The 18,917-nt window shown below is 44.5% G+C and overlaps 1 protein-coding gene across 1 annotated transcript in view; it reads right to left on the reverse strand.

Moving 5' to 3' along the window:
- LOC118378457 (dual oxidase 2) overlaps nt 1-18,917 on the reverse strand; it is a 50,970-nt gene that overhangs the window by 14,153 nt on the left and 17,900 nt on the right. The window contains 9 exon segments of the mRNA XM_052481119.1: nt 10,109-10,179; nt 11,258-11,330; nt 11,415-11,590; nt 11,810-11,903; nt 12,146-12,371; nt 14,072-14,257; nt 14,454-14,656; nt 15,364-15,477; nt 18,514-18,654. Of these exon segments, the coding sequence (XP_052337079.1) occupies nt 10,109-10,179; nt 11,258-11,330; nt 11,415-11,590; nt 11,810-11,903; nt 12,146-12,371; nt 14,072-14,257; nt 14,454-14,656; nt 15,364-15,477; nt 18,514-18,654 (1,284 nt within the window).

Here is an 18,917-nt window from a genome sequence, read left to right on the forward strand (position 1 = left end):
TCTCTGGTAGTGACATCAGCAGCGTGAGGTTGGATGTGATCTCTGGTAGTGACATCAGCAGCGTGAGGTTGGATGTGATCTGTGGTAGTGACATCAGCAGCATCAGGTTGATGTGATCTCTGGTAGTGACATGAGCAGCGTGAGGTTGATGTGATCTCTGGTAGTGACATCAGCAGCGTGAGGTTGGATGTGATCTCTGGTAGTGACATCAGCAGCGTGAGGTTGGATGTGATCTTCTGGGTGACATCAGCAGCGTGAGGTTGGATGTGATCTCTGGTAGTGACATGAGCAGCATGAGGTTGGATGTGATCTCTGGTAGTGACATCAGCAGCATCAGGTTGGATGTGATCTCTGGTAGTGACATCAGCAGCATCAGGTTGGATGTGATCTCTGGTAGTGACATGAGCAGCGTGAGGTTGGATGTGATCTGTGGTAGTGACATCAGCCCTGAGGTGGATGTGATCTCTGGTAGTGACATCAGGCTGGGTTGGATGTGATCTCTGGTAGTGACATGAGCAGCGTGAGGTTGGATGTGATCTCTGGTAGTGACATCAGCAGCGTGAGGTTGATGTGATCTCTGGTAGTGACATGGGCAGCGTGAGGTTGGATGTGATCTCTGGTAGTGACATCAGCAGCGTGAGGTTGGATGTGATCTCTGGTAGTGACATGAGCAGCATGAGGTTGATGTGATCTCTGGCCTCCAGTGACATCAGCAGCGTGAGGTTGGATGTGATCTCTGGTAGTGACATCAGCAGCATCAGGTTGGATGTGATCTCTCTGGTAGTGACATGAGCAGCGTGAGGTTGGATGTGATCTCTGGTAGTGACATCAGCAGCATGAGGTTGGATGTGATCTCTGGTAGTGACATCAGCAGCATGAGGTTGGATGTGATCTCTGGTAGTGACATGAGCAGCGTGAGGTTGGATGTGATCTCTGGTAGTGACATCAGCAGCATGAGGATTGGTATGACATGAGGTCTCTGGTAGTGACATCAGCAGCATGGTTGGAGGTTGGTAGTGACATGCATCTCTGGTAGTGACATCAGCAGCATGAGGTTGGATGTGATCAGTGACATCAGCAGCATCAGGTTGGATGTGATCTCTGGTAGTGACATCAGCAGCATGAGGTTGGATGTGATCTCTGGTAGTGACATCAGCAGCACGTGAGGTTGGATGTGATCATCTGCATAGTGACATCAGCAGCATCAGGTTGGATGTGATCTCTGGTAGTGACATCAGCAGCATGAGGTTGGATGTGATCTCTGGTAGTGACATCAGCAGCATCAGGTTGGATGTGATCTCTGGTAGTGACATCAGCAGCATGAGGTTGGATGTGATCTCTGGTAGTGACATCAGCAGCATGAGGTTGGATGTGATCTCTGGTAGTGACATCAGCAGCATGAGGTTGGATGTGATCTCTGGTAGTGACATCAGCAGCATCAGGTTGGATGTGATCTCTGGTAGTGACATCAGCAGCATGAGGTTGGATGTGATCTCTGGTAGTGACATCAGCAGCATCAGGTTGGATGTGATCTCTGGTAGTGACATCAGCAGTGTGAGGTTGGATGTGATCTCTGGTAGTGACATCAGCAGCGTGAGGTTGGATGTGATCTCTGGTAGTGACATCAGCAGCATCAGGTTGGATGTGATCTCTGGTAGTGACATCAGCAGCTGAGGTTGGATGTGATCTCTGGTAGTGACATCAGCAGCATGAGGTTGGATGTGATCTCTGGTAGTGACATCAGCAGCAGCGTGAGGTTGGATGTGATCTCTGGTAGTGACATCAGCAGCATGAGGTTGGAGCGTGAGGTTGGATGATCTCTGGTAGTGACATCAGCAGCATGAGGTTGGATGTGATCTCTGGTAGTGACATCAGCAGCATGAGGTTGGATGTGATCTCTGGTAGTGACATCAGCAGCGTGAGGTTGGATGTGATCTCTGGTAGTGACATCAGCAGCATCAGGTTGGATGTGATCTCTGGTAGTGACATCAGCAGCGTGAGGTTGGATGTGATCTCTGGTAGTGACATCAGCAGCATGAGGTTGGATGTGATCTCTGGTAGTGACATCAGCAGCATGAGGTTGGATGTGATCTCTGGTAGTGACATCAGCAGCATGAGGTTGGATGTGATCTCTGGTAGTGACATCAGCAGCATGAGGTTGGATGTGATCTCTGGTAGTGACATCAGCAGCATGAGGTTGGATGTGATCTCTGGTAGTGACATCAGCAGCATCAGGTTGGATGTGATCTCTGGTAGTGACATCAGCAGCATCAGGTTGGATGTGATCTCTGGTAGTGACATCAGCAGCGTGAGGTTGGATGTGATCTCTGGTAGTGACATCAGCAGCATGAGGTTGGATGTGATCTCTGGTAGTGACATCAGCAGCATCAGGTTGGATGTGATCTCTGGTAGTGACATCAGCAGCATGAGGTTGGATGTGATCTCTGGTAGTGACATCAGCAGCGTGAGGTTGGATGTGATCTCTGGTAGTGACATCAGCAGCATCAGGTTGGATGTGATCTCTGGTAGTGACATCAGCAGCATCAGGTTGGATGTGATCTCTGGTAGTGACATCAGCAGCATCAGGTTGGATGTGATCTCTGGTAGTGACATCAGCAGCATCAGGTTGGATGTGATCTCTGGTAGTGACATCAGCAGCATCAGGTTGGATGTGATCTCTGGTAGTGACATCAGCAGCGTGAGGTTGGATGTGATCTCTGGTAGTGACATCAGCAGCATCAGGTTGGATGTGATCTCTGGTAGTGACATCAGCAGCATGAGGTTGGATGTGATCTCTGGTAGTGACATCAGCAGCATCAGGGTTGGATGTGATCTCTGGTAGTGACATCAGCAGCAGGTTGGATGTGATCTCTGGTAGTGACATCAGCAGCATGAGGTTGGATGTGATCTCTGGTAGTGACATCAGCAGCATGAGGTTGGATGTGATCTCTGGTAGTGACATCAGCAGCGTGAGGTTGGATGTGATCTCTGGTAGTGACATCAGCAGCATGAGGTTGGATGTGATCTCTGGTAGTGACATCAGCAGCATGAGGTTGGATGTGATCTCTGGTAGTGACATCAGCAGCATGAGGTTGGATGTGATCTCTGGTAGTGACATCAGCAGCATGAGGTTGGATGTGATCTCTGGTAGTGACATCAGCAGCATGAGGTTGGTGATGTGATCTCTGGTGAGTGACATCAGCAGCGTGAGGTTGGATGTGATCTCTGGTAGTGACATCAGCAGCATGAGGTTGGATGTGATCTCTGGTAGTGACATCAGCAGCATGAGGTTGGATGTGATCTCTGGTAGTGACATCAGCAGCATGAGGTTGGATGTGATCTCTGGTAGTGACATCAGCAGCGTGAGGTTGGATGTGATCTCTGGTAGTGACATCAGCAGCATGAGGTTGGATGTGATCTCTGGTAGTGACATCAGCAGCATGAGGTTGGATGTGATCTCTGGTAGTGACATCAGCAGCGTGAGGTTGGATGTGATCTCTGGTAGTGACATCAGCAGCATGAGGTTGGATGTGATCTCTGGTAGTGACATCAGCAGCGTGAGGTTGGATGTGATCTCTGGTAGTGACATCAGCAGCATGAGGTTGGATGTGATCTCTGGTAGTGACATCAGCAGCATGAGGTTGGATGTGATCTCTGGTAGTGACATCAGCAGCGTGAGGTTGGATGTGATCTCTGGTAGTGACATCAGCAGCATGAGGTTGGATGTGATCTCTGGTAGTGACATCAGCAGCATGAGGTTGGATGTGATCTCTGGTAGTGACATCAGCAGCAGTGAGGTTGGATGTGATCTCTGGTAGTGACATCAGCAGCATGAGGTTGGATGTGATCTCTGGTAGTGACATCAGCAGCATGAGGTTGGATGTGATCTCTGGTAGTGACATCAGCAGCATGAGGTTGGATGTGATCTCTGGTAGTGACATCAGCAGCATGAGGTTGGATGTGATCTCTGGTAGTGACATCAGCAGCATGAGGTTGGATGTGATCTCTGGTAGTGACATCAGCAGCATCAGGTTGGATGTGATCTCTGGTAGTGACATCAGCAGCATGAGGTTGGATGTGATCTCTGGTAGTGACATCAGCAGCGTGAGGTGACATGGCATGTGATCTCTGGTAGTGACATCAGCAGCTCTGGTAGTGACATCAGGTTGGATGTGATCTCTGGTAGTGACATCAGCAGCATCAGGTTGGATGTGATCTCTGGTAGTGACATCAGCAGCGTGAGGTTGGATGTGATCTCTGGTAGTGACATCAGCAGCGTGAGGTTGGATGTGATCTCTGGTAGTGACATCAGCAGCATGAGGTTGGATGTGATCTCTGGTAGTGACATCAGCAGCGTGAGGTTGGATGTGATCTCTGGTAGTGACATCAGCAGCATGAGGTTGGATGTGATCTCTGGTAGTGACATCAGCAGCATCAGGTTGGATGTGATCTCTGGTAGTGACATCAGCAGCATGAGGTTGGATGTGATCTCTGGTAGTGACATCAGCAGCGTGAGGTTGGATGTGATCTCTGGTAGTGACATCAGCAGCATGAGGTTGGATGTGATCTCTGGTAGTGACATCAGCAGCATGAGGTTGGATGTGATCTCTGGTAGTGACATCAGCAGCATGAGGTTGGATGTGATCTCTGGTAGTGACATCAGCAGCATGAGGTTGGTATGACATCAGCAGCATGAGATCTCTGGTAGTGACATCAGCAGCATGAGGTTGGATGTGATCTCTGGTAGTGACATCAGCAGCATGAGGTTGGATGTGATCTCTGGTAGTGACATCAGCAGCATGAGGTTGGATGTGATCTCTGGTAGTGAGGTTGGATGTGATCTCTGGTAGTGACATCAGCAGCATGAGGTTGGATGTGATCTCTGGTAGTGACATCAGCAGCGTGAGGTTGGATGTGATCTCTGGTAGTGACATCAGCAGCATCAGGTTGGATGTGATCTCTGGTAGTGACATCAGCAGCATGAGGTTGGATGTGATCTCTGGTAGTGACATCAGCAGCATCAGGTTGGATGTGATCTCTGGTAGTGACATCAGCAGCGTGAGGTTGGATGTGATCTCTGGTAGTGACATCAGCAGCATGAGGTTGGATGTGATCTCTGGTAGTGACATCAGCAGCATGAGGTTGGATGTGATCTCTGGTAGTGACATCAGCAGCATGAGGTTGGATGTGATCTCTGGTAGTGACATCAGCAGCATGAGGTTGGATGTGATCTCTGGTAGTGACATCAGCAGCATGAGGTTGGATGTGATCTCTGGTAGTGACATCAGCAGCGTGAGGTTGGATGTGATCTCTGGTAGTGACATCAGCAGCATCAGGTTGGATGTTATGGATCCTTTTCTGTCTGCGAATGTGACATGTCCCTGCCTGATCTTTCCCCGGGTGACTGGAGAACTTGGATGTGATCCCTGGTCATCAAAGGGTGAGCTAAGAATCAGAGCAAGACATTACAGTTTTTAAATAAAGCAGCAGGTTGGAGGCCTGGTAGTGACATCAGCAGCAGTTAAAAATCAGCAGATGCTTATCTCATATCAGCAGACAAAGGTGGAGTAATTCAAAAATAAGCTTGTTAGGAATAATCGTGAACAGTCAGCATCGGTTGGATAGTAATATAGCAGGTTAGGTTGGGGGAAGTAGTGACATCAGCAGCATGAGGTTGAATGTGAATCTGGTAGTCATCATGTCCACAATCACACCCTGATAAGAGCATGACTATCGAGATCTTGGTGAATGGAGATTGTGAAATACAGTAAATGACCATGCAATGAAGAGTGCATTTTTTCAAATCAATCAAATAAATGAGAAGATACATAAGGGTGTATCCTCATTACTAAGTTATTCTCTTCCTCGTGTTCTATGTTATTCTCTTCCTCGTGTTCTAAGTTATTCTCTCTCTGGTGTGACATCAGCAGCATCAGGTTGGATGTGATCACTCAAGTCAGGTTGGATTCTCTTCCTCGTGTTCTAAGTTATTCTCTTCCTGTGTTCTAAGTTATTGGATCTTCCTCGTTGACATCAGCAGCATATTCTCTTCTCATGTTCTCAGCAGTTATTCTCTTCCTCATCAGTTCTAAGTTATTCTCTTCTGTGTTGACTCAAGTTATTGTCTTCCTCGTGTTCTAAGTTATTCTCTTCCTCGTGTTCTAAGTTATTCTCTTCCTCAGTTACTAAGTTATTCTCTTCCTCGTTACATGAGGTTATTCTCTTCCTCATGTTCTCAGCAGTTATTCTCTTCCTCGTGTTCTAGCAGCATCATTCTCTTCCTCGTTGACTAAGTTATTCTCTTCCTCAAACCTTAAGTTATTCTCTTCCTCGTGTTCTAAGTTATTCTCTTCCTCGTTACTGGAGTTATTCTCTTCCTCGTGTTCTAAGTTATTCTCTTCCTCATGTTCTAAGTTATTCTCTTCCTCATGTTCTAAGTTATTCTCTTCCTCGTGTTCTAAGTTATTCTCTTCCTCGTGTTCTAAGTTATGATATCAGGGGGGAAGCAGCATAGGTCATCTCTTCCTCGTGTTCTAAGTTATTCTCTTCCTCATGTTCTAAGTTATTCTCTTCCTCGTGTTCTAAGTTATTCTCTTCCTCGTGTTCTAAGTTATTCTCTTCCTCGTTACTAAGTTATTCTCTTCCTCGTGTTCTAAGTTATTCTCTTCCTCATGTTCTAAGTTATTCTCTTCCTCGTGTTCTAAGTTATTCTCTTCCTCGTGTTCTAAGTTATTCTCTTCCTCGTGTTCTAAGTTATTCTCTTCCTCGTTATTCAGTTATTCTCTTCCTCGTGTTCTAAGTTATTCTCTTCCTCGTTAAGTTATTCTCTTCCTCGTTACTAAGTTATTCTTTTCCTCGTGTTCTAAGTTATTCTCTTCCTGATGTTCTAAGTTATTCTCTTCCTCGTGTTCTAAGTTATTCTCTTCCTCGTGTTCTAAGTTATTCTCTTCCTCGTGTTCTAAGTTATTCTCTTCCTCGTGTTCTAGTTATTCTCTTCCTCGTGTTCTAAGTTATTCTCTTCCTCGTTACTAAGTTATTCTCTTCCTCGTGTTCTAAGTTATTCTCTTCCTCGTGTTCTAAGTTATTCTCTTCCTCGTGTTCTAAGTTATTCTCTTCCTCGTTACTAAGTTATTCTCTTCCTCGTTACTAAGTTATTCTCTTCCTCGTGTTCTAAGTTATTCTCTTCCTCGTTAAGTTATTCTCTTCCTCGTGTTCTAAGTTATTCTCTTCCTCGTTACTAAGTTATTCTCTTCCTCGTTACTCAGTTATTCTCTTCCTCATGTTCTAAGTTATTCTCTTCCTCGTGTTCTAAGTTATTCTCTTCCTCGTTACTAAGTTATTCTCTTCCTCGTTACTAAGTTATTCTCTTCCTCGTGTTCTAAGTTATTCTCTTCCTCGTTACTAAGTTATTCTCTTCCTCGTGTTCTAAGTTATTCTCTTCCTCATGTTCTAAGTTATTCTCTTCCTCATGTTCTAAGTTATTCTCTTCCTCGTGTTCTAAGTTATTCTCTTCCTCGTGTTCTAAGTTATTCTCTTCCTCGTGTTCTAAGTTATTCTCTTCCTCATGTTCTAAGTTATTCTCTTCCTCGTGTTCTAAGTTATTCTCTTCCTCGTTACTAAGTTATTCTCTTCCTCGTGTTCTAAGTTATTCTCTTCCTCATGTTCTAAGTTATTCTCTTCCTCATGTTCTAAGTTATTCTCTTCCTCGTGTTCTAAGTTATTCTCTTCCTCGTGTTCTAAGTTATTCTCTTCCTCGTGTTCTAAGTTATTCTCTTCCTCGTGTTCTAAGTTATTCTCTTCCTCGTTACTAAGTTATTCTCTTCCTCGTGTTCTAAGTTATTCTCTTCCTCATGTTCTAAGTTATTCTCTTCCTCGTGTTCTAAGTTATTCTCTTCCTCGTGTTCTAAGTTATTCTCTTCCTCGTGTTCTAAGTTATTCTCTTCCTCGTGTTCTAAGTTATTCTCTTCCTCATGTTCTAAGTTATTCTCTTCCTCGTGTTCTAAGTTATTCTCTTCCTCGTGTTCTAAGTTATTCTCTTCCTCGTTACTAAGTTATTCTCTTCCTCGTGTTCTAAGTTATTATCTTCCTCGTGTTCTAAGTTATTCTCTTCCTCGTTACTAAGTTATTCTCTTCCTCGTTACTAAGTTATTCTCTTCCTCGTTACTAAGTTATTCTCTTCCTCGTGTTCTAAGTTATTCTCTTCCTCGTTAAGTTATTCTCTTCCTCGTGTTCTAAGTTATTCTCTTCCTCGTTACTAAGTTATTCTTTTCCTCGTGTTCTAAGTTATTCTCCTCCTCATGTTCTAAGTTATTCTCTTCCTCGTGTTCTAAGTTATTCTCTTCCTCGTGTTCTAAGTTATTCTCTTCCTCGTGTTCTAAGTTATTCTCTTCCTCGTGTTCTAAGTTATTCTCTTCCTCATGTTCTAAGTTATTCTCTTCCTCGTGTTCTAAGTTATTCTCTTCCTCGTGTTCTAAGTTATTCTCTTCCTCGTGTTCTAAGTTATTCTCTTCCTCGTGTTCTAAATTATTCTCTTCCTCGTTACTAAGTTATTCTCTTCCTCGTGTTCTAAGTTATTCTCTTCCTCGTGTTCTAAGTTATTCTCTTCCTCGTGTTCTAAGTTATTCTCTTCCTCGTGTTCTAAGTTATTCTCTTCCTCATGTTCTAAGTTATTCTCTTCCTCGTTACTAAGTTATTCTCTTCCTCGTGTTCTAAGTTATTCTCTTCCTCGTGTTCTAAGTTATTCTCTTCCTCGTGTTCTAAGTTATTCTCTTCCTCATGTTCTAAGTTATTCTCTTCCTCGTGTTCTAAGTTATTCTCTTCCTCGTGTTCTAAGTTATTCTCTTCCTCGTGTTCTAAGTTATTCTCTTCCTCGTGTTCTAAGTTATTCTCTTCCTCGTGTTCTAAGTTATTCTCTTCCTCATGTTCTAAGTTATTCTCTTCCTCGTTACTAAGTTATTCTCTTCCTTGTGTTCTAAGTTATTCTCTTCCTCGTGTTCTAAGTTATTCTCTTCCTCGTGTTCTAAGTTATTCTCTTCCTCGTGTTCTAAGTTATTCTCTTCCTCATGTTCTAAGTTATTCTCTTCCTCGTGTTCTAAGTTATTCTCTTCCTCGTTACTAAGTTATTCTCTTCCTCGTGTTCTAAGTTATTCTCTTCCTCGTGTTCTAAGTTATTCTCTTCCTCGTGTTCTAAGTTATTCTCTTCCTCGTGTTCTAAGTTATTCTCTTCCTCATGTTCTAAGTTATTCTCTTCCTCGTGTTCTAAGTTATTCTCTTCCTCGTGTTCTAAGTTATTCTCTTCCTCGTGTTCTAAGTTATTCTCTTCCTCGTTACTAAGTTATTCTCTTCCTTGTTACTAAGTTATTCTCTTCCTCGTGTTCTAAGTTATTCTCTTCCTCATTACTAAGTTATTCTCTTCCTCGTTACTAAGTTATTCTCTTCCTCGTGTTCTAAGTTATTCTCTTCCTCATTACTAAGTTATTCTCTTCCTTGTTACTAAGTTATTCTCTTCCTTGTTACTAAGTTATTCTCTTCCTCGTGTTCTAAGTTATTCTCTTCCTCATTACTAAGTTATTCTCTTCCTCGTTACTAAGTTATTCTCTTCCTCGTGTTCTAAGTTATTCTCTTCCTCATTACTAAGTTATTCTCTTCCTTGTTACTAAGTTATTCTCTTCCTCATGTTCTAAGTTATTCTCTTCCTCGTTATTCAGTTATTCTCTTCCTCATGTTCTAAGTTATTCTCTTCCTCATTACTAAGTTATTCTCTTCCTCGTTACTCAGTTATTCTCTTCCTCGTGTTCTAAGTTATTCTCTTCCTCGTGTTCTAAGTTATTCTCTTCCTCGTGTTCTAAGTTATTCTCTTCCTCGTTACTAAGTTATTCTCTTCCTCGCGTTCTAAGTTATTCTCTTCCTTGTTACTAAGTTATTCTCTTCCTCGTGTTCTAAGTAATTCTCTTCCTCGTGTTCTATTGTTGTTATCATAGCTGTTCCTCTCCAGGGTGATGGAAGAAAACGGGCTGGTGTTATTTGTAACGTCTGCTTCCAACTCACACCCTCAAAACACGTAGGTCCCCTGAACGCAGCTCCCTTTCCAGCTCACACTCTCAAACACGTAGGTCCCCTGAACGCAGCTCCCTTTCCAGGCCCACTTTCCAGCTCACACTCTCAAACACGTAGATCCCCCTGAACGCAGGTCACACCCCAGATCCCAATCACCTGAATTCTAATCACCTGTTCACACACCTGTAGGTCATTATCAAACTCTATTTAGTTATGTTCTTTGCACCCCGTCACTGTGAGGTATTGTTTGTTTTGTGACACACGTCTTTCAGAGTGCTTGTTACTCGAGTTACTCCTCCCGTGTATGATAGTTTTTGCCTGTCTCACTAACGACACCTTTTGCCTTTTCCCTGCCTGTACTTTAGCCTATCGGATTTCCTGTTACCTACCTATTGCCTGACTACGATTACTAGCCTTTTCCCTGCCTGTACCGTTGCCCTTTTTGCCCCCTGTGTATGACCTTCTGCCTGCCCCTGGATCCAGCTACCTGCCTCCTCCTGTGTATGACCTTCTGCCTGACCCAGCTACCTGCCTCCTCCTGTGTATGACCTTCTGCCTGACCCAGCTACCTGCCTCCCCCTGTGTATGATTTTCTGCCTGACCCAGCTACCTGCCTCCTCCTGTGTATGACCTTCTGCCTGACCCAGCTACCTGCCTCCTCCTGTGTATGACCTTCTGCCTGACCCAGCTACCTGCCTCCTCCTGTGTATGACCTTCTGTCTGACCCAGCTACCTGCCTCCTCCTGTGTATGACCTTCTGCCTCACCCAGCTACCTGCCTCCTCCTGTGTATGACCTTCTGCCTGACCCAGCTACCTGCCTCCCCCTGTGTATGATCTTCTGCCTGACCCAGCTACCTGCCTCCTCCTGTGTATGACCTTCTGCCTGACCCAGCTACCTGCCTCCTCCTGTGTATGACCTTCTGCCTGACCCAGCTACCTGCCTCCTCCTGTGTATGACCTTCTGCCTGACCCAGCTACCTGCCTCCTCCTGTGTATGACCTTCTGTCTGACCCAGCTACCTGCCTCCTCCTGTGTATGACCTTCTGCCTGACCCAGCTACCTGCCTCCTCCTGTGTATGACCTTCTGCCTGACCCAGCTACCTGCCTCCTCCTGTGGTCCTTTGCAATAAACACCTGCTGTGCCCTGTGCTTGAAACCATCTCTCTGTCTCCCCTCGTGTTCATTACATTATTATCTGACCTGTTCCTCTCTGGGTTGATGAAAGACACATGCTGGTGCCGACTCAGTTTGTTTCCCCTCTCCTTCTCCATCCCTGCAGAGATACATAACATTAGAAGAAGAAGACGCCTTTGAGAGTATTTTGTGTCTCTGGTTGGCCTTCTCCAGCCTTTGTCACCTTTGATGTTAAGCTGAGCGAAGGTAAGTTCCTTCTCGTGGTCCCGGAGCAGGAAGTGGAAGTCCTCCCAGGTAATCTGTTCCTTGTCGTTGAAACCTGCGGCCTTATACATTTCCTCGATGGCCTCCTCAGCCCGGCTCTTAGACAGAAGACTGCTGGAGATCTCTATGAACGACCTGCAGAACAGACCACAAGATGGCCGGAGTTTAAGACGGCCATAGAAACCCATTATACGGTGCTCATCATACAGCTGGATCTACAAAACAGATGGCATGGAATGTGGACGTACCTTGACAGAAGGTGGCTATTGAGGTCTGAGTGTATGTATGTGATATTTTACATGGGAATCAGAATGACTGTTCGGGACCTTTAAGAGAACTGATGACAGTGCTAACCTGAGCAGCCTGGAAAAATCCTCTTTCGATAAGAAACCGTCTCCATCGATGTCGTGCATCGAGAACATCAGTTTAGACTTTTCCTCGGGAGAACCTGGACAAACAACACAGTGGAATATCAGAACAAAATTCCTGTTTCAGTTAGTTGTCTTCTGTTTGTTGCCTAGTAAACACGACCCCCGGACTCCGGGGTTGGGATCAATTCCACTTCAATTCCAGTCCATTCAGTAAGTACATTGAAATTCCAATTATCGTCAATGCTTTTCAATGAGTAAAATGTGGAATTGGAATTTGGTTTACTTTCTGAATTGAAATGGAGACCGACCCTGGACTTACCTTTCATTAAAATCACGATGACATCGAGGAACTCCTGGAAGGAGAGGTATCCGTCTCCATCCTTGTCGGCCAGCGTGAACATGGAGTCAACAAAGAGCGAGTCCGGTTTGAGTCCCAGAGCGTCGGCAAATTCAGTTCCTGTCAGCTCAGTCTCCAGGGCTTCGCGGGTCTTCCTACAGGACGCACCACTCATGTCCCTGGCATCACAATTCTCTATCTCCAGGACCTACAGGGTAGAATTTTTTTTACCTTTATTTAACCGGGTTGTCCCATTGAGCCGATACATATGAGTGAGAGACCGTTTCATCTACATGAAAGACAGGAAGATGGCATTGGCGGTTACCACCATGAACTGAAAGTAATCAGATTAGGATCCTAAATTTGGGTAATCCTAAAGTTACTGATGTCCATTTTGGACAGGTAACTAGCAACTGCAATGGATTACATTTAAAAAGTAACCTTCCCAACCCCTGCACATGTCAGCATGGTGCCCGTTGCGATTGTTAATGGTGGTCACGTCGAATGGCTCAGTAGGTTAGAGGGGCGGCAGGGTAGCCTAGTGGTTAGAGTGTAGAGATGGCAGGTAGCCTAGTGGTTAGAGTGTAGAGATGGCAGGTAGTCTAGTGGTTAGAGTGTAGAGGTGGCAGGTAGCCTAGTGGTTAGAGTGTAGAGATGGTGGATAGCCTAGTGGTTAGAGTGTAGAGGTGGCAGGTAGCCTAGTGGTTAGAGTGTAGAGATGGTGGATAGCCTAGTGGTTAGAGTGTAGAGGTGGCGGGTAGCCTAGTGGTTAGAGTGTAGAGGTGGCAGGTAGTCTAGTGGTTAGAGTGTAGAGGTGGCAGGTAGCCTAGTGGTTAGAGTGTAGAGGTGGCAGGTAGTCTAGTGGTTAGAGTGTAGAGGTGGCAGGTAGCCTAGTGGTTAGAGTGTAGAGGTGGCAGGTAGCCTAGTGGTTAGAGTGTAGAGTTGGCAGGTAGCCTAGTGGTTAGAGTGTAGAGGCGGCAGGTAGCCTAGTGGTTAGAGTGTAGATGCGGCAGGGTAGCCTAGTGGTTAGAGTGTAGAGTTGGCAGGTAGTCTAGTGGTTAGAGTGTAGAGGTGGCAGGTAGCCTAGTGGTTAGAGTGTAGAGGTGGCAGGTAGCCTAGTGGTTAGAGTGTAGAGGTGGCAGGTAGCCTAGTGGTTAGAGTGTAGAGGTGGCAGGTAGCCTAGTGGTTAGAGTGTAGAGGTGGCAGGTAGCCTAGTGGTTAGAGTGTAGAGGTGGCAGGTAGCCTAGTGGTTAGAGTGTAGAGGTGGCAGGTAGCCTAGTGGTTAGTGTAGAGGTGGCAGGTAGCCTAGTGGTTAGAGTGTAGAGGTGGCAGGTAGCCTAGTGGTTAGAGTGTAGAGATGGTGGATAGCCTAGTGGTTAGAGTGTAGAGGCGGCAGGGTAGCCTAGTGGTTAGAGTGTAGAGTTGGCAGGTAGCCTAGTGGTTAGAGTGTAGAGATGGCTGGTAGCCTACTGGTTAGAGCGTCTGTGTCTGGTGTTAGCTAGTTATTGAAAGGTTGCTAGATCAAATCCCCTGAGCTGACAAGGTACAAATCTGTCGTTCTGCCCCTGAACATGGCAGTTAACCCACTGTTTCTAGGCCGTCATTGTAAATAAGAATTTGTTCTTAACTTACTTGCCTAGTTAAATAAAACAAAAAATGGTGGTAACAATACTAGGGTTGTGGGTTCAATTCCTGCATTGGCCAATTCCTGCATGGGCCATTTTACAGTAAACATCTCCTAAATCCCAATTTTACAGTAAACATCTCCTAAATCCCAATTTTACAGTAAACATATCCTAAATCACCATTTTACAGTAAACATCTCCTAAATCACCATTTTACAGTGAACATCTCCTAAATCACCATATTACAGTAAAGCGTCTCCTAAATCACCATATATTCCAGTACCTTGGCAAAGGCACTCCTGATGAAGTTCTCTACTATCTGAGCTCTCTGGTCTCTGGTCACTGCCTCTCTTAGTAGCTCCTTCTCTGTCATGTCCCTCACCGCCAGCTCCTGTCCACCGTCTGTCACCTCAGAGCGAAGGTGCCGGACAAACTCTCCACGCTGACCCTCGTCCTCAAAGTACAGCACCTGGGGACAGACCACAACAAACAGAGATCACAGTCACACACACACAGGGATTGGCATGGGAACAGCTAACAGTGAAGATGAACAAAAGAGAGGCACATGAAACACAAGAGTAAACAAATGAGTAAACAAGAGTAAACGAATCAGTAAACAAGAGTAAACAAACACACACACACACACCCCTCTCCCATCTACTCACCAGGTCATACTCTTTGGGTACTTTCATCACCAGAGCCCTGCGGTAATTGTTACTGGACAGTAGAACATCCAGGTGGGTCTGGGTACCCAGGCTGAGTGACCGTAGAGCGGGTCCAGACCGGTCAAACACCTGGAGTTTCCTCCTATCATCGATCAACAGACTGACTGGAAATAGGGGCTTCTTAGGGCCCTGCCACTCACAGGCTAGAGAGAGGAGAGGAGAGGAGATGAGGGAGAGAGAAAGAGAGAGAAAGAGAGAGAAAGAGAGAGAGAGAGAGAGAGAGAGAGAGAGAGAAGAGAGAGAGAGAGAGAGAGAGAGAGAGAAAGAAAGAGAAGTGGGAAGAGATGAGAGAGAAGGGGTGAGAGATGAGAGAGAAGGGGTGAAATATGAGAGAGAGAAGGGGGTGAGAGATGAGAGAGAGAGAAGTGGGAAGAGATGAGAGAGAAGGGGAGAGAGAGAGAGAGGTGGGAAGAGATGAGAGATCAGAGCGAGAGAAGGGGTGAGAGATGGGTGAGAGAAGTGGGAAGAGATGAGAGAGAGAGAAGTGGGAAGAGATGATGGAGAAGGGGAAGAGATGAAAGAGAGAAGGGGGTGAGAGATAAGAGAGAGAGAAGTGGGAAGAGATGAGAGATGAGAGAGAAGGGAGGAGAGAGAGAGAGAGAGAGAGACAGAAGGGGTTCTGTCATATGTTCTGTTGAATTGTCCTTCCCAGCATAGTTTTAGCTGGATAAGAGCGTCTGCTAAATGACTTAAATGTAAATGTAAATAACACAGACCATGTACATGCATGTACTGTACTGTACTGTACACACACACACACACACACACACACACACACACACACACACACACACACACACACACACACACACACACACACACACACACACACACACACACACACACACACCTGTGATTCCAGCAGCAGGTTCCTCTGTTGTGTCGTCAGGCCCCACTCTCTTCTGGAACTTCTTAAACTTGGACTTTCTGAAGTGGGCCACCACAAGGGCCATGAAGAAGCTCACTGGGAGGGGAACACATGGGGCACTAGTCATCAGAGAATCTCTTACAATAGGGTTTATGATATGCTGTCTCTCTAAGTAGACGACCGCAAGAGCCATGAAACTCACTATGAGGGTACCACAATCAACAGAACAATTATACTGTAGCAATCACAATGGTTATTTGATTATTGGATCTTAAAATTGACATTTAGGTGAATTTTACAAAGGAAAATATTTGTTTGGGGAATTTTCTCAATACTTTGAATATGATTAATTTCCATGTCAGCTCTCTGTCTGGAAATGCCCTTGTCCGGACAGAGCAAAAGGATTCCAATTTCAAACTTTCCATCCCCAAAAAAAAGTGTTTTTTTTTTACTGGCAAAAATAGATATTAACTGAGAAAATAGCGTGTGTAGTTTCTTGCAATTAGTCCTCTGTGAATTTAAAGAATATTTCTCTAAAAATGTGTTGATTCCTAAAAGTTGTGTCCGGAGATTTCGTTTACTCCGTCAGATTAGTTTAAAATCCTAAATCAGTCAGGAATGAGCAGGGCCGGCTATAGCATAAGGACCCCTTATTCACGTCCTCATTACATGGATTGTAAACAAGAGCAGTTCTCTATTCTCTTTTTTTACATTTCTTTTTTTAATACTTTGTTTTTATTGTAGGAATACAAAGTACAAAGTACAAATAAAGTTAAATAACATTTAAAAAAGATCTGGCAGTTACAGTGCACTTCATACCTTCATCATATTAGTTACATTGACATCTTTGAATTAGACCTTCGCCAAGTACGAAACCCATTTTTTCCCAGTATTGTTAACCTCTCTCTCTCCTGTTGAGTTCTTAAAGCAAAGGTCATACGCTCCGTGTGGTGTATTTCTTCTACAATGTCTATCCATTGTGTCACTGTGGGAGGGTCTTTTTGTAGCCATTTCCCAGTGATAGCCTTTTTACTGGCTGCCAGTAGGACCTTCAAGAGGTACTTTTCTCCAGTTCTCTATTTTTGATAGATTTAAACAATATTGGAATCACTCTGGTCACAACCATAAACTGTTAACTGCACCTGTCTGATAGATTAAGATAGAATATGAATACTGTTTTAAATATGTTACATTTAATTCAGTTTTAGAGTCAGAAAGCAACTGAGGAAAAACTACATTGCTACTGGGTATACCACTTGAACGAAGAAGAAAATTAGAACTTTTTTCCCCCTCAACTCTGTAAAACACCAACGCCGTCAAAATGTTGTATAAATTTGAGAGTACTGAAAGATCTGATAGAATGTGTCACGTCCTGACCTTAGTTCCTTTTTTAAGTCTCTGTTTTAGTTTGGTCAGGGCGTGAGTTGGGGTGGGCATTATACGTTGTGTTTTCTAGGTTTTCTATTTCTATGTGTTTGGCCTGGTATGGTTCCCAATCAGAGGCAGCTGTCGATCATTGTCTCTGATTGAGAACCATACTTAGGCAGCCTGTTTTCCCACTATGGGTTGTGGGTAGTTGTTTTCTGTTTTGTGTTGCTGCACCTTACAGGACTGTTTCGTTTTCGTTTCACTGTCTTTGTTATTTTGTTTAGTGTTTCTGTTCTGATAAATATAACATGAACACTTACCACGCTGCGCATTGGTCCGATCCATCTTATTCCTCATCAGAAGAGGAGGAAAACCATTACAGTCGGTGATTGTATTCAAATTAAGGTTGAATTTGAGCTCCGCGCGGAAGGACCACGGTTGAACAGGACAAACATGAGTATAGGGTAAGCTGTCAGAATTACATTTTTTATAAGAATTGACTGATGGTGACTCAATGTTGTTGCCAGAAAATTCCGCAACCAGTTAATTAACAAATCTCAACTCCTCCGTCGATATAAGAAAAGGGAGTTGAGCGTTCCTCAGCAACCCCAGAGCATGTATAATAATAATAATATATATGCCATTTAGCGGATGTATCCGGTCTCGGTGTAGGAGTGCAGATCTAGGATCAGTTTTGCCTTTTAATAAATTCATAATGAATAAGAGGGAACCTGATCCTAGATCAGCAATCTTCCTTTTTTCCATAGTACCTGGTTAATTTCTCCCAAGGGATGATCCCAATCCAGAATACAGTATATTTTATGCATAAAGAGAAACATTCAAAATAGATTGTTTGACCTACAACACTGTGGTGTCCTCGGTTCAAATGAGCATAGTCAAACTGGTAGTGTCTGCACAGCACACCGGTGAGCACGCTGTAGTGGTCTACTTAGACTATTTAAATAATCCTCTTATCCTGTCTGTAAGCACCAGCCAGGCTACAGTAGGATTCTGTCCAGCCACTGTTCAGATTGGTCTCTTCCTGTTCCAGAACAGACAATCACTCAGCAAACCACAACAAAGCAGGGTGTTTGTTTGTTTTGGGGGAGTCTGTGGCATGGATATATGAAACATCAATATGCACCTTCCTTCCTTGGTTAACTGTATCGATAAAGCAGTTGAAGAAGCTTTGGTTCTTAAGATGTTTGAAAGGCAGCCTGTTTTCCCACTATGATTTGCGTTTGTTCCGTTTTTGTTATTTTAGTTCTAGTGTTCAGTGTAGTTAAAAGATCATGAACACGTACCACGCTGCACCTTGGTCCTCTCCTTCTTCCACCATCGACAACCGTTACAGAATGGTTATTTTTATTGGGGATTTTCAAATGAATAATTTTCTATATTTTTTACAAATGTTTGTACATTTTCTTTTTATATTTTTTGACACAAAAAAAAATGTCTGTTTTGAGTATCTGTTGTCAGCTGCGTCACTGATGGCTAATCATCTTGAGATCAATTTTTGTTGTCAATATTCTGAAAAGACCTTGGAATCACTGTACCATATCATAGACTTAAGGGATAATGTTTCCTTAGTACGTTTTGTTTAAATGCTAACAAAATTAGCCCTGGTGCAGTTTAAAGTGCTATAAAATAAAACAAAAGGAAAGTTTGGAGATTTGTATGACTTATTTGAATAATCTAATGTTAAAATGATAAAATCAAGGCCTTTCGCTTGTGGATTCTGATTGGTTAACATCAGATACTGACCAACAGGAAAGAGGAACAGGCAGATGACTGAGATGCCAAAGCCAGCTTTGCTTCCGTCGTCAAAGTAGTTGAGCTTGGTGGCGTTGGTGCAGGGGTGGAGCTCAGAGATCGTGACCTGAGAAGGCTGGGGGCAAGGGTCACCTGTAACAGACAGACAGGCAAGACAGGCAGGCAGCCAGACAGGCAGAGAGACAGACAGGCAGGCAGCCAGACAGGCAAGGAGACAGACAGGCCAGACAGGCAGAGAGACAGACAGGCAAGACAGGCAGGCAGCCAGACAGGCAGAGAGACAGACAGGCAAGAAAGGCAGCCAGACAGGCAGAGAGTGAGGCAAGACAGGCAGGGAGGGAGGCAGGCGGGCAGGGAGGGAGGCAGACAGACAGACAGGGAACAGGGAAACAGAC

The sequence above is a fragment of the Oncorhynchus keta genome, chromosome 26, assembly GCF_023373465.1.
Source record: "Oncorhynchus keta strain PuntledgeMale-10-30-2019 chromosome 26, Oket_V2, whole genome shotgun sequence".
Taxonomy (NCBI): domain Eukaryota; kingdom Metazoa; phylum Chordata; class Actinopteri; order Salmoniformes; family Salmonidae; genus Oncorhynchus; species Oncorhynchus keta.